The sequence below is a fragment of the Zosterops lateralis genome, assembly GCF_965231275.1.
Source record: "Zosterops lateralis genome assembly, chromosome: Z".
Classification (NCBI taxonomy): Eukaryota; Metazoa; Chordata; class Aves; order Passeriformes; family Zosteropidae; genus Zosterops; species Zosterops lateralis.
In genome coordinates this window covers 56,151,708-56,166,293 of record NC_139800.1, presented here as the reverse complement: position 1 = coordinate 56,166,293, position 14,586 = coordinate 56,151,708, and the positions used below count along the sequence as shown (strand labels likewise).

Below are 14,586 nucleotides of genomic sequence, written 5' to 3'. Positions count from 1 at the left end.
TTTTAAATTTCATCTAAGGGAACATTCCAGGATCATGAGTTGCTGGATTAAAGGCAACAATTGTGAATAGAATATAAAACCCACCAGAAACTCAGAACACTTGGAAATACATTACACTTGCACCATCACCAAGTCATCAGCCACTATCCCACAGTAAGGCAGCAACAGATGAATCAATATCATATGCAAGAATATCAAGGATTATCTCTGCAATATGTATTGGTCGGTCCAGGTACCTTCTCCTGCACTACTTTCTTAGCAATGCTAATCCTGCTATTCCTCTTGCTCCTATTCCTTCAGCCTCCCACCTGCCTCCTTCAATAATACTCATCACCAATATTCCTTTCACTTATTAATTTCATATTTTGCCATTTCCCTTCACAAACAAAATAAATCTATACCAAACAAGTCTGTGTTCTAGCTATCAGATAGTCTCCTTCAAGGTTTTACTAATTTTCTTCACCAGTTTTCATCTCTAATGTAGCGCTTGAGAAATGAATACTGTTTTAGAAGCTGGTATGGTGGAAATTTTAATCACATTTTGAAACCTATGATATTACAGAAATATCAATGTTTAATAAAAATTACCCAATAATAAAAAAAAACACATCAAAATGTGAATTATAATCAGATCATTAAAGAATCCCTGTATGCCACCAGGTACTTTAGTTAAGAGGCTCTTCAATCAAGGAAGCACAATCTTTATTTTGCCATAGCTGCCTATAAATCCAAAAGGGAGATGTAAACATACATACACTAGACTAAACAATGGCTAAATAGCAGCCACTATTCACTCTCCCACTCATACATACCATGCAAGTCTGTGGGAAAAAGCTACGATTGAAGCTAAGGAACTCAAGTAAAGTTTTCTGAAAATAACCCAGAGCTGACAAGTCAGTAGGAGGGCCTGGATGGTTTCAAGACACAGTTTTTAACCAAGATTTAGACTTTCAACTGTGGTGTTTTTTTCGTGTGTGTGTGTGTATGCCTTTTTATTTTTTTTTTTAGCAAAGATTTACATGCTATCCTTGGCTAAACTACTTACAAATTAATCAAATTAATTACTGAGTGGATAAGCAAGATACTGGATAAGACAGAATGAACTGTCAACCAGCCAATATGGACTACGGTCTTTTAAACAAATACCTCAGCGCTGGTCCTAACAGGTCTTTAGGACACAAACAAATGAGAAAACTTATAAAAATACTTATTCCAGAACACTGGATGTACACATATTTTGAGATTTTGTCTATTTAGATTAAATCTAACTGAAATGATCAACTTCTGAAAATGACATTTCTACCACTTTTGATTGTTGTTTTGATACAATGTTTCTTACACACAGACAGGTACTAAATTTGATATATAATTTCTGTGTAAGCATGACTGCAATTTTATGTAAATAGTTGGGATTTCTCCTATAAATAATGCTCACATAAGTTTAAAAAAAAAATCTCATTTGCATAGTATTAAGACCACCCAATCAGTAAACATTGAAAGAGCTTTTGAAATCTCTAGAAATGGTAACATTTACCTGGGTGCACAGATATGCACAGATAGCTAATTTGATGACATTTTTGTCTCCCTAAAAGTTGAATAGGGCTATAACAAATGAATTATTAATACAGACTTCTACTGAGTAACAGAGAAAAGTAAGCTGGGTAAAATCTGTTGTCACGCAGTTTTACAAACTGTTTAAATTTAATTAACTTCTGTATTTTCTAAGTACAGGTAAATATGATTTATGTGTACCTTCGTGTACTTTAGTAAAACTGGCACTGTGTTTAGCATTCAAAATCCTACCCATGGAGAAGCTTAGATCATATTCTATTAACAGTCTCATATTTTAAGTTATGTGCTGTGTCTCTCATATTCTACAAAATATAAAACTATCCCAGATGTGTGCTAAGAACTAGTTCCAAAGTAAAAGAAAACTTTTTAATTAAGGAAACATTGACTTTTATGGTTGCAAATCAGAAGAGCATTTTACTAAATGCTTAGCCTGTAGATTATGCTTCTTTAATTCACAAATTGACTGCACCAGGTCACCTTTAAGTAATGGAAATCTCTGTTTAAACATTTTTTTGGCAATGGGCACAAAGCATTAGATCTCATTTCCAAGACTTACCAGCTGGGTTTTGTCATTAACATTTATTAACAATCTAAGATACAGCTTTCAGCGTCTAATCCTCACTACACAAATGTTTTGTATAGTTCTCTAGAGAGCTTTGGTGTGACAAATTACTGGCACAGATTACAGCCCTGTGGCTATTCACCAGAGGCAATGCAAAATTAACATGGTACTAATCCAATTCAAACAAGAAATTGGTCAGACTATGCACAATTGCACAAATCATCTGAACTAAAGCAAATCTAGAATTCCTTAAGCTACAGTTTCCAAATTTATATTTAAAATACAGTAAATTTTTAAAAATCAGATTTGTTTCAACTTTTATTTGGCTCTTTAGAGTCACTTAAAACCTTTATCAATAGGCTAAGTATAGATGAAGCACAGGATTATAAAAACCACAAGAAACTACTTTGAAAGGGTTTATTCTATTGTAAAAGTTTTAGATAGCATAATTCACTGTACATGCCAACTTATTTCATGGTTCAGACTTTCATCAAGAGCTTCAGCTGAAAACATCAACATATATTACTGAATTCAGATCATCAGCTCTATGGTGACGAAATTTGTAACAAGAACCTGATAGTGATATACATTAGTGTTAGTGTGGCAAGTGACAATCTTTGTTTTTATTCTACAGATATTTTAAAACATGGCAAGAAAAAACAGTCTCGATATTTCGTGGCTGCTGAAGAAATCTTAATCAGAGGGATAAGATTTATATTTTTCCCCCATCACCTTCTCAAGCATAGATGTTTCGCAAATTGGAGATGACTCCTTTTATCGCTCGGCAAAAAAGGTACAATTTAGAGATGGTAAATGAAGGTTAGTTTTAACTTACTAATAATGATTATGGTGTACATTGACTCTTTTCAAACAGAAATACAGATTAAAGAAGCATTATAAATTAGAAGAGTGTGGGCTTAACTTCTTACTCTCCAACACTTAAATATTCTATCAGTAGAAATGAAGTAGGTACCATAATCTGTAAGAAAACCCAACAGTATTCCTCAAGGTGGAAGTAGGTGTGAATATAGGCAATAAAGACCTTTTACTAAACTTGAACTCTGAAGCTTTGGGTTCACGTGTTCACATCAAAGTTTGTTCATGAATCAATTGGGATTAATGATTTACTAATTTGTTTGTCAGGGGCAATAGAAAAGCTAGCCATTCTTAAGCACATTGTTTAGCTAATGTTTACTGGAATTCATGAAAGACAGATGATGACAAAACACATCATGCCATACCGATTCAACAAGGATGAAGCTGCTACTACTGCAAATTTTAACAGAGTAATTTCAAGTCAAAAGTACATAACTGTACCTTTACAGATGCCACAGACGCACACAAGTGCTCTGTTAAAACCTAGCAGTAAAATCTCACCTTTATCCTTCATTCATTATACAATTAAAATACAAAATAGTTATTAGGACAGTAACTGACCGAGATGATAGGGATTGTAGCAAAATATTTTCCTGGAAGTGCTGATGTAGAATTATTTCGAATTAAATTACACCTTTTTTTTTTTTTTTTGTAATCACATCTGCTTTTAACTATTTCAACCTTCTTTGCAGGTCTGAGCTTTGAGCTTTCCTGAGTTCGAAGTCAAACACAAGCCAGTTTTTCTGTTCTCATTTTTTGTTAAAAGCATAGCTGAGAGCTTTACTTTGCAAAAACAAACACTACTTTACTTTGCACAAACAAACACAGGAGTTAACAGTAATCCTAGTAGCTTCCAACATGACAATAATTTGGTTGTCTCATATGACCGAATAAAACCTGCATACCTGTTTTAACCTTGCAAGTTCTTTCAAAGCCCTTGTCCACTGTTGTTTGTAGTGGAGCTTTGACTTGGTAGCTGACTCTAACTTTCTTTCAAGTTCAACCTAAAAGCAATTAAAATCATATCAGCTGAAGCAATAACAGCAGTAACGATCACTGAAAGATGTATATATACAAAGGGTCTGGTTTAAGAAAAGTGTTTATGTAGCGTAATATACAACATCATCTAAAGCTGTTATACAATATAACATAAATATTATGGCACAAGAACATTTTCTTGTTTAAAATATAACCTTATTTTTATTGGATGGCCGTCTATACAAAAAGAAAAGGATTAGTTTTTAGCACTAAATCTGCTGATGTAACTTTTAAATTTAAGATTCTTAAATCAGCCATCCCCTCATGCCTTTTTTATTCAAAGTAAGGTTCTAAACACTAATTTAATAAAAATGCTGCTGGATAAATCTCTCTTAAAAAGGTATATAGATTTTTTTAGTTTGCTGAAGGAAGATATGTCCTACATTCTTTTCTCTGAAATACCCATCTGCTCAAGCCATTCTTTAAAATCTCTGTATCTAGTGTGAACCTTTGATTTTACTAGCTTAATAAAGCTTTAGAAGTTTTTAGCAGTAAATATTAATTTTATTATCTGTGCAAAAAGAATTTTGTATTAAAAGACAAATGAAAATATTTACGAAGCACACAAAACAAAAAAAAAATTTAACATCTCTGAGGAAGTGCTTTTTTTAATCTTAAAAAATTATTTTCATTAAATTTGTGAAGATCTTAAAACACTGATTAGTTTAATTCATCTAACAAAAATAGAAAACCTAAAAATATACAATATAAGCGCTTAAAAAGTCTGTAGAATCACAAAAATACTTTGCATCACCTGCTTGCATTATTAGGAGTTACTAAACTTCTAACAGCCAGTAACATGCAGACTGGCCATATTACTGACTATATTTTGTGCCAAGAAGCCTGGCCTAAGTTTTTTTCAGTTTATTTCACTAACAATTTACTCAAACCTCACAATATTTTTGAGCATTAAATGCCCATATCCGTGGTTTTAATTAAATTCTCTACTGTGGGAATATATGGCTTTTAAGAAAATCAACTTATGATAGCAATTCCATTTAACTTAAAAGTAACACAATCTCTTTGCAGAAATACTTAATTTTGAAAATGCCATAATGGAAAACCAGTTTAAATTAATCCTCAAGAAAATCATTATCTTTCTTTAGTTTTTCAAACAGAATGTTCAGAGACCCCATCATAAATCATGATTAAAATATATAGGTTAGGGTTTTTTGCTGTTTTGGCCTCTAACATTACTGCTTCCTCTATAGAAATAAGGCCACTGTTGACCTTATTTGTGTCTGAATATTTAAACTCTTAAGAAATTACTGGAAAAAGTAAACCAAGTTGGACAAATTAACCACTTCATCACACAGTATTATTCTACATACCCTTTATCAGCAAACACACCATTGTGTGACAATTTTTAGGTACTAGAAAAATCCAGTATACCTTTTCTAAAGTGAGAAGATTTATTTCTGATTGTAGCTGGATTTCTGGTTTGCTACTTTGCTGTTCTTTGTATTGCTGGAACTCCTTCTCCAAAGTCTTACGCTTATTTTCTGCTTCATAAAGCTACAATAAAGAAACCAAGATGCAAGTTAGCGGAAAATCCCATTCACAGACAAACAATTAGACTTAAGTTACTTAGAATTAGAATTGAAGTTACTTCTTAAACCCTGGAACAAACATTTTGCTATCAATTATCTGATATAAAACAGACACTGAAAGTTACAATTCATAATTAATGATTTCTTGATGATGGCACACAGCAATGTTTTAATAGGAAGAGTTTTAAAGAGGATCTTTGCTCAGTACTGGAAAGAAAAAAACAAGTCTGTCCTCATAAACATAAGATCAGGATTTATGCACATTTTTGTTCACATCACTTAAAAAACTTGAAGAAATACAGAAAGCATAATACTAAGATTTACACATCTTTTAAGGAAAGCTAGTGTTATCTACTATATGAAGTTTTATTACTTACTCAATTTCACAGCATAATGTTTTTAGGAATGTCTGCAAAAGGAAACTACTAATACTGTGTACAGCCAAATGATTTAGAAGAAAAGCTGGAGAAGAAAGGCTACAGTGACTAATGACTTAATGCTGAGTACCTCTGCCCTCCCAGTATATAAAAATCTTCTTGAAACTGTGGAAGAGAGTGCTTTGCTTTTTACACACAATGGGTAATTTGAAAAATGATGCAAATACACAATTACTTGCTACAGACAAAGTGAAGAAGTCATATGTTTAACAGCATTTTTTGTAATATATTAAAAAACCCTAAGAACTTTCTGTAATGTTTTCTTCTTCTGTTAAATGTTATTCAACTATAAATACCTTAAAACACCTGATGGAACTGAAGTATTCCATACTAGAATATGATCCCAATGATGATCTTATATTTATGTCCAAATAGATAAAGCAAGTATTTCCATTAATTGTATCCAACAGTTTAAACACTGGGTGAAAATGCTTTAGAGAACTCATTTCTGTTTCAAAGCCAACAATTTCTACTAGTACAACAATATTTTAATTCTTTGCATCTTCTAATAAGTTTACCTCTATTTTTCTCCCAAATTTCTGCTTTTTGCATTTATAATTGTTATACAATGGATGTAAGAAAGCAAATATGTTTCCTAGGGAGCCATACAAAAACAGAGTTTGCTGCCATTGTTTTTCTCACAGAACTACAATAGCCTATTGAACTTGAACAAAAGATACTGCTGTTTAACACCTTTCATTTTTTACCTATTTATTTTTAAAGCAGACATACAGACATGATGCCAAAGATAATAGCTAAGTTCTTTTGCTATTAAAAATATCAGGTCTTCCTAGAACTTCTATAACAGTATTTAATTTCTTGTTTGGTCCTGGAAAAACTTTCAAAAATTGCATTTCTCAGGAGACCTTAGAACTGTGGACATGAGGAAACTATAAAAATACCACAAATAAAGTACAACCTCCTTATTCAGAAAGTAACAGTGATGTTCTACAAGGTGGATGCTTCAAGGATCTTCTCTTGTACATAGAGGGGCTTACCTCAAAACAAGTTGAATTCTGGAGATCTCTAAGTGTTTAAGTATAGAAATTGTGTATTGACAAATCCCTTTAAAAGGTATGGAATAAGATCACTTACGCCCAGAACATTCTGCGTTAAGAAACCAAAAACAGCAACAAAAAATGCCACACAAACAAAACTCCACACCCAAAAAGATCTTTAAAAAAAGAGACTTTTCTGGTAGCAACAGAAACTTTCTGCTTGTACACATTACAAAGAACAGGGTCCTTGAGTGAAACTCCAAAGTAAGCAAACAAAACCCCACCCCCAACAAAGCAAAAGAAAAAAGTCTGTCTCATGAACAATATGTGGCAACAATCACCACAGATTGAAGCACAGCAGGAACAGCACAGACGACATCCAGGATGCTCTGGAAAAAATGGCCCCCATGCAAAACAAGAGAAAATATAGTGGAGCTTGTGTTTGGAAGAGAGACATGACAGCCACTTATGCAATCAGAACGGTATGTTGCACAGGCACTAAAAGATTCTTCATAATTATGAAAAAATGTGCTTAAAACGAACAGAAAGAAGTTCTAAAATACAAAGGACAAAATTAAATGTTAGAACTCACTGCCATAGGATGTTGCAATGCTAAATACTTTTTAAAAAGAATCACAGGACATCATGGAGAAAATGCTAGTAAGTATGAAACTCACTCTGCTGAAGAGTACATATAACCCTTGGTGGTATATACAATTTTGGATATACGAAAACTGCATTTTTTTCATAGTCTCACTTCTTATTTTCTGATCACCTAAATCCAGCCATTGCTGCACCATAAAATTGAGCTAAATGATCTTTGGTCTGACAACTGTATGTCTGTCCTGAATAGGAAAAATAAAGCGATTGCAATCTTCTATTTAGAAAAGGTCTGTTGAAGATAAAAAGGGCCAATGGAAGCTGAAAGAATGAATAAGAAGTAAGAATACTAGCTAGTGGCTTTTGGCCACTTGAGCAAGACTTGTCTGTCTTGTCTGGACTCGTAGCTGCCAACAACATATAAAATGCAAAAGTGCACTCTATAATTTCGAAGAGGACTGCATTCTGCAGTTTGAAACTGTTCATCTCGATTCAGTGACTGCTCAAGTAAAACAGTCAAAATGAGTATCTTCAAGGTTAGCAACATTTTTGTATTAGCTAATTTTTTAAAAAGTTCATTGCACTGTAGTTAATATATGCTACCAAGAAAAGCAGTATGTTAATATCAGTGTTTATATATACAGAACTAAAAAACTCAAGATCTATCACAACTCTTCCTAAGTACAAAATACGGCTTTGGCTGACAGCTCTTGAAACAGTGAAAGCTAACATGGAATAATCACTATCACATATCAGACATGAAAAACACCAAAGCAAGCAATTAATCTACATAAACGAAGTACTTTTCAGAACACTTAAGATTTAATCTACTTAATAACAAATTAAGCGTCTAATGCTGTAACAGCTAAAAAAAGTATGTCCTAACTTTTACAGTTTACTTTAACAATTTGGAAAAATATCTAGATTATTCTGGCTATTAGTTAGTTATTGTTAGCCAAAGTTAGCTTACAGGACAACAGAACATGGTCTAAATTTTCTGTTTAGAAGATACTACTCTCAGAATAGAAGACTGCGATAACAAGAGAGTTTCCTCCTCTGTCCCTATAAGGATAATGGAAATATTCTTTTGCCCTAGAAGAATAAAACTAACTGCACAGTCAAACTACTTAGATGTTCATTGCCAACATTTTTTTAAGTTACTGAAATGTACACTGCTGTGCAGGTTCATCATGTAATGTATGCTTTTAAATGAAATTTGATTTTCAACGTTGAAAAAATAATTACAAGCACCACACTGCAAACTGGCCATACAACTGAGCAAGACTGACATGGATGGATCTCAGCACAGAGCTCCCCAATTTAAATAAAATGTTTGTTACAAAGATGCCAGAATACAATTGCCTCCAAACCACTGCATAACTAAGTACACTTAGAAAAATGCTTATTTCTATTAGAAAAGGTAATTACTTTTCTTTTACATACCTGCTGATGTAAGTGATGCTTATCTTCTTCCAGTTGTTTGATTTTTGACCGTTCTAGCTCTATCTGGTGTGCACATTCTTCCCTCGCTCGACGCAGAGAATCCTGAAGCACCTGCAGATTTCGTTCATGTTCTGCTTGCAGCTCCTTCTTTACTCTTTGAAGCTTAAAAAGAGACACGTATTTATATCAATCCATAGGAGTGAGAGCTTCATTTCAAAAGTCTCTTAAAAGTGTTACTGTTATAAATGACAGAAAAATTGCACTGTTCAAACTCAGTATATTGAGCTAATTTCTCATCAAGCTAAACAGAAGAACAATCCTTGACATGTTTGAACTTTCTAGAAAGATGCTACTATCCCAGATAACTGCTAGCTGAATAGAAACTTCTCCAATGGCCCATTTCTCAAACTGAATTGAGAACGGAACAGTACATCAGTTCTAACGGAATTGCTAACTGAACACTTCATCATTTGGACCAGATGTTTTTTGAATCCACTGATTTTTATCATCTCTAGCTCTCAGGAGAGAATCTCACTAAACTTTGAGAAAGTTTTTCAAGAAATATACATGAGAGTCAAAATAACTACTTCTACTCAGACGGAAATGCACTTGGCGAAATCTGAGCATCAGATTTTTTTACACAGATCCTAAAGGCAAAACATTATTTACAGCATGAACTGCCTCTTGAGGAACACACAGCCTGAACAGGACACAGGCTCAGCCAGTCAAGTCCAGGTGTTGGGAGTTCTCAATTTTGTTACAGAACAGCTTACTAGGCTAGAAAAATTAATTCAAGTTACAAGGAGGAAAGAGAAAGTTTGTTGGACAGCTAAAACACCACAGTATTCTACTTATGTAATTTTGAATTTGTTCTGAAATACAAGAATAGGCAGTTTTTTGTCTTTGCATATGACCAGCACCCCTGAAGTCACATCCTGCTTCCTCAGATTGGCAGTGTTCAGTAAAGTGGTAGTTACTGGTTTCTCCTGCATCCTCTTTGACTCTGTCATTATTAAAAAAAATATTAACAGAAGTAGGAAGTCTGAAAATGTTGGATAACAAAATCTGAAGTTTGTCCTAGATCTCCTTGCCACCCTCTCCTATTGCAACAATTAATCTAGCAATTACTTTTTGAAGTGAGGCACTCTTGTTCTGTACGTGTTCAATACCCACCTGACGGTGTTAAAACTGAGACATGCTAATGTCACATAAACATCTGCAATGACATTAATTCTGTCCAGAATAGAAGGTTTACAGTTCCGTAATTCTAGCAACCTATTTAAAAGCTTACTGAATTTCTCTTTCAGTAAAAAAGTGTAGTTGTAAACAACTTGGCTTAATTACTAGTGTTCCTCTACATATCACTATGAATGTGGCTATTTAATATCTTATATAGAGAGCACAGTTGTCACTATGCAAAAACTCAAACCTTATAGAAGTAGCTAATGAAATTACATTATTTAATATGACCAGTTTTTACCTCTGATTCAGCACTAAAAAGTTGTCGCTCTCGCTTATCCAGATCTCTCAGGGTTTTCTGAAGTTGTTCTTCCAAAACATTATATTCTGCTACCTAAATAAAGGTGGGAAAAGAAGATATAAAATATTGATAGCTTTTCTTTCGAAATTTCCATATGAAAGAAGTCTCCAGCTCTTAATTAAGAATTTGTAATGGAGACTTGAACTCAGCATAGGCTAAAGGGTTGCCATGCACAGCCAGGCTGTAGAAGGGCTTTTTGGCCAGGCAAGTAAAATGCAATTAAAGAGCTCCCATAAAGAGCAAGCTAGCCTAAGGAAATTTCTAACAAATAGTCTATGATTAAAGGCTACTTTTAATTCTTTTCCACTGTTTTAGACTAGATGCATATTTATCAGTAGGTGCAAAGGCTAATCACAAACCCTTTGTCACATGCTACCAAGCACCTTGTAAAATTTATAACAATTTAGACTTTCTGCAAGTATAAGGAGGAATTTTCTTACCTTTTTCTTCACTAATGCCTCTCTCTCTCTATCTCTTTTCTTCCATTCTTCTGCAAGTGCTTGCATATGGACCATTTCCTTCTTTTTAAGCTTTTAGAGGAAAAAAAAAACAAGAAACAAAACCCCCAAACCAGATCAAAATTGTTGGAAGTGCACCTTTAGAGTACCTGCAGAAATAAGTCTTGAGGAGAAAGAGTTTTTATGCTGACTTGTATAGATCAAGATATAGTTCTGATAGTGAAAGATTTCTTACACTGAAGTACAAAATGCAAAGTAAATGCATGTTTGAGAAAAATATTCAAACAAAGGATTTTCACTACCTTTTAAAAAGAAGCATATAAACACCTAGAGTGACTTCAAGAGTAGACAGCAAATGGTTTTTGAGATGCAACTAAAGGAATACAAAATAATTATTTAACATTCATAGTTTGAATCTTGACTCTATTGTACTTTATAAAGACTAATGGGAAATCAGGAAGATGGTACTCTGCAGTTCAAACCTAGCATTTTCGTCACTCACTTAAGAATTAATCTTCTTCCTTAAGAGCACAGAATTTGTGGATGGAGTAGTTTACATCTGAAGTTTTAATATTCTGTATGAGTAAAATTTACTTGAAACGGTAAAATAAAATACAATTAATGTTATTCTCTATACCAATTCTGCTAAACTTCTCTGGCAACTACTTAATTCAGGTAATAAAAAAGAAGGAGTAAAAACCTGATTTTCAAAAATGTCCTCCTGCATTTCCTTCCACATTTCTAACTCCAGTGCTGCTTTGTATTCCAGAGTTTCTCGAGGTTCTGGACGGTCTTCTGGGACACAGCAAGGCTGAGTGGGAGGGACACGCCGTTGCTGACCAGCACCTATATCCTGTTTTAAAAAGAGTGGATTTTTAATTGGAACATCAACTTTTCAAAGACATGTTCAAAGGAAAAAGAAAAGATTTATATAAAATTACTTGAGAAGAATCTGACACCACAACTTCTTGCACTTTGACAAGTCCGTAGTCTTCCAGGGTGATGGCATACGAAAGGTCTGCTATTCTGCTGCCTGACCTATAAATGGCATTAGAATGTTATTGTAATTAAAACTGTCTAAAGATACATAAAGAGAATTGTAATACAACACACAAAACAGCAAAGCTGAAGTTGTTCTGTGCAAGCTCAGAATCTGTGAAGAGCTGCCTGCGTGAGAGCCCAAACATGCTCTCCTTTGCACATTATTAAGTTAGGGCCTAGTTTATGCATCTGTGGCAAGCTTTCTGACTTAAATAGATAACTTGTCATTGGAAACCTATTTAACTAACGGATTACTATAATCAACACATCCCTGCAACAAGGGAATAATCCAAAATTGTACATACAGTTTTAAATATTCTTAATGATATATCTTGATGATTATGATACAGGCATTGCTGCTGCCTTCAACTTAAGATATTAATTAAATTTCCTTAGCTTTCCTTGTTTAGACTTTAACAGCGACCTTCTCGTTATCCACCATATAATTAACTTAGCACATCATTTGTGGTAAAATATCCTTGGATTACTAAAAAAACATTCCTGGAAGCTTCAGCAGAGGGAACTGGCAACTTTAAGTCACTTAGAGGTTAAAAAATCTACCTGACCTTGTAGAGTGAAACAAGGCCTAGACAACAGATAATTTAATAAATGAATTTGAAAGTAATTGTGGTTTCTGCTTCAGAACAGTTTGTTTCTGACTGCTCATCTCTAATCACAGTCAAAACGTAGCCAACAAAGGCAATCTTTCACACAGAAAGGTATTAAGAGAAGGAACACACAGTAGTCATGTAACTGGAAATTATCAAAAGTCTCACAGGAAAGTCCAATGCAGTGTAGACCTTGGTCAACACAACACCTCTCATTTCAGTGATAACCACTCAGCAAGGCAAATTACACAATCACTTGTCACCTGGAAGCTGCAGAATGCATCAAGTGACAAGATGCTGAAGGAATTAACCACAGCTGTAGTTTCCAAAGAAACTCACTTTCAGCAAATATAGACAGACAACACTAAAATGCTCTTTACAAGGGTGCAGCCTTCTACAGTTATTTGCAAAGGAAAAAAGAAAACAATAAATGCTTGTACTTCACTTAAGTTAAAATAAACTGCTGCATTAAATTCTTAAAACTCTCCATCAGCCACCGAGTTAAAAAGAAAAAAAGATTCATATTAGTGGACCTCAGAAATCTGAGTAATTGATTTAACAAGTCTGTTGAATATACCAGTGTAAAAAGAAGGTTACACCAACAAGGACAAGGATAAGAAGGAGTCAGCACAGCAAAACACAGACCTGATTACATTTTGAGAATGCCATCTAGTGGTTATGTTTTGTGCAAAACATTTAACGAACTGTAAAAGTATGAACTTTAATGAGACCTTAAAGTAACTCTTCACTGAATCAGGTCATGCTGGCTTTCCCACAGCAATTTATACAAAGCCAGAGGTCAATTTTCTAATAAGTTGTGAGGAGGGGGGATCCCAGTCACCAACATGAAATTCCCTCTGAGTTAAATATAACATCCTTTTTAAAAAAATCTGTCACATTAGCAGCTTAAAACTGACCTCGGTCTTAAAAGCAACTACGTTTATTTTTAAGACCATAATCAAGTTCCATCACCACACAGAAAACATGAGGGTCTAGACCCTGATTGTGAACACTAATCATCTTCAACAATGACACAGGACAGAATTAACTACAAATTTAAAAAAATATACACACATGTATATATACACACACACACATACATAATATACATATATATAAAGCACCATCACTGCTCTGTGTAAATGAATATTTGTCTCCCTCTGATGTACACAAGCTGAAACCCCTGCTACTGTCCTGAAACAGGAGATGTGTGTCTGTTCTCTGGGTGTATCTGCCCTTGTAACTTTCACTGAAGTCAGTTGTATCTAAAAGCATACTACGGACAAACAATGTTAACTATTTTCTGGAATATCATCACTTTCTATAATTGACTAACTTACTTACAGAAGTGCCTCAGTAACATTTTTTTCAATTATTTCTTTCTTAATATGTCTGTGAATTTTAATTTACCCAGGATCATGATTATATAAAGGTTTATTACAATGACTTTGGTAGTAGTGTGGACATAGCCCAATACAAAGTGGCAGTTTAGCTTTTCATCTCTTGGATGGCTGTTCCCCTCTGCAAACTGCTGTACTCTGCAGCCTGTTTACCTATTCAAAAAGCTAAGCAGGAACAGCTTGCTGTTTTTCAGAGAAATAGCAAACAAACAACTCTAGAAAACTTGCTACAGAGTTCAGTGGTTTTTAAATAGTTTTACCCTTGTGCTGCTGTGAAACTGACTGTTTCATTACAAGTCTGACGCCAGCATTGTTCACCATTCCCACCCAAGAAGCGGGTTTTCTCTGAAGCCAAAACATTTGAAAGCTGAAGCCTTGCCACTCCTAGAAGTAAGTCTTTGGCTGTTTTATCCTTGTGCCACAATTCAACCAGCAGAGGCAATCTGAAACAAAGAAGTGACCT

General features: G+C 34.2%; 1 protein-coding gene across 2 annotated transcripts in view; it reads right to left on the bottom strand.

Moving 5' to 3' along the window:
* CEP120 (centrosomal protein 120) overlaps positions 1-14,586 on the bottom strand; it is a 37,337-nt gene that overhangs the window by 8,858 nt on the left and 13,893 nt on the right. For both annotated transcript variants that reach the window (XM_083884326.1, XM_083884327.1), the window contains 8 exons: positions 14,384-14,566; positions 12,016-12,112; positions 11,775-11,927; positions 11,057-11,146; positions 10,557-10,649; positions 9,077-9,238; positions 5,441-5,563; positions 3,916-4,014 (listed from right to left, as the gene is read on the bottom strand). In XM_083884326.1, the coding sequence (XP_083740452.1) occupies positions 3,916-4,014; positions 5,441-5,563; positions 9,077-9,238; positions 10,557-10,649; positions 11,057-11,146; positions 11,775-11,927; positions 12,016-12,112; positions 14,384-14,566 (1,000 nt within the window). The remainder of the gene's footprint in view (positions 1-3,915; positions 4,015-5,440; positions 5,564-9,076; positions 9,239-10,556; positions 10,650-11,056; positions 11,147-11,774; positions 11,928-12,015; positions 12,113-14,383; positions 14,567-14,586) is intronic.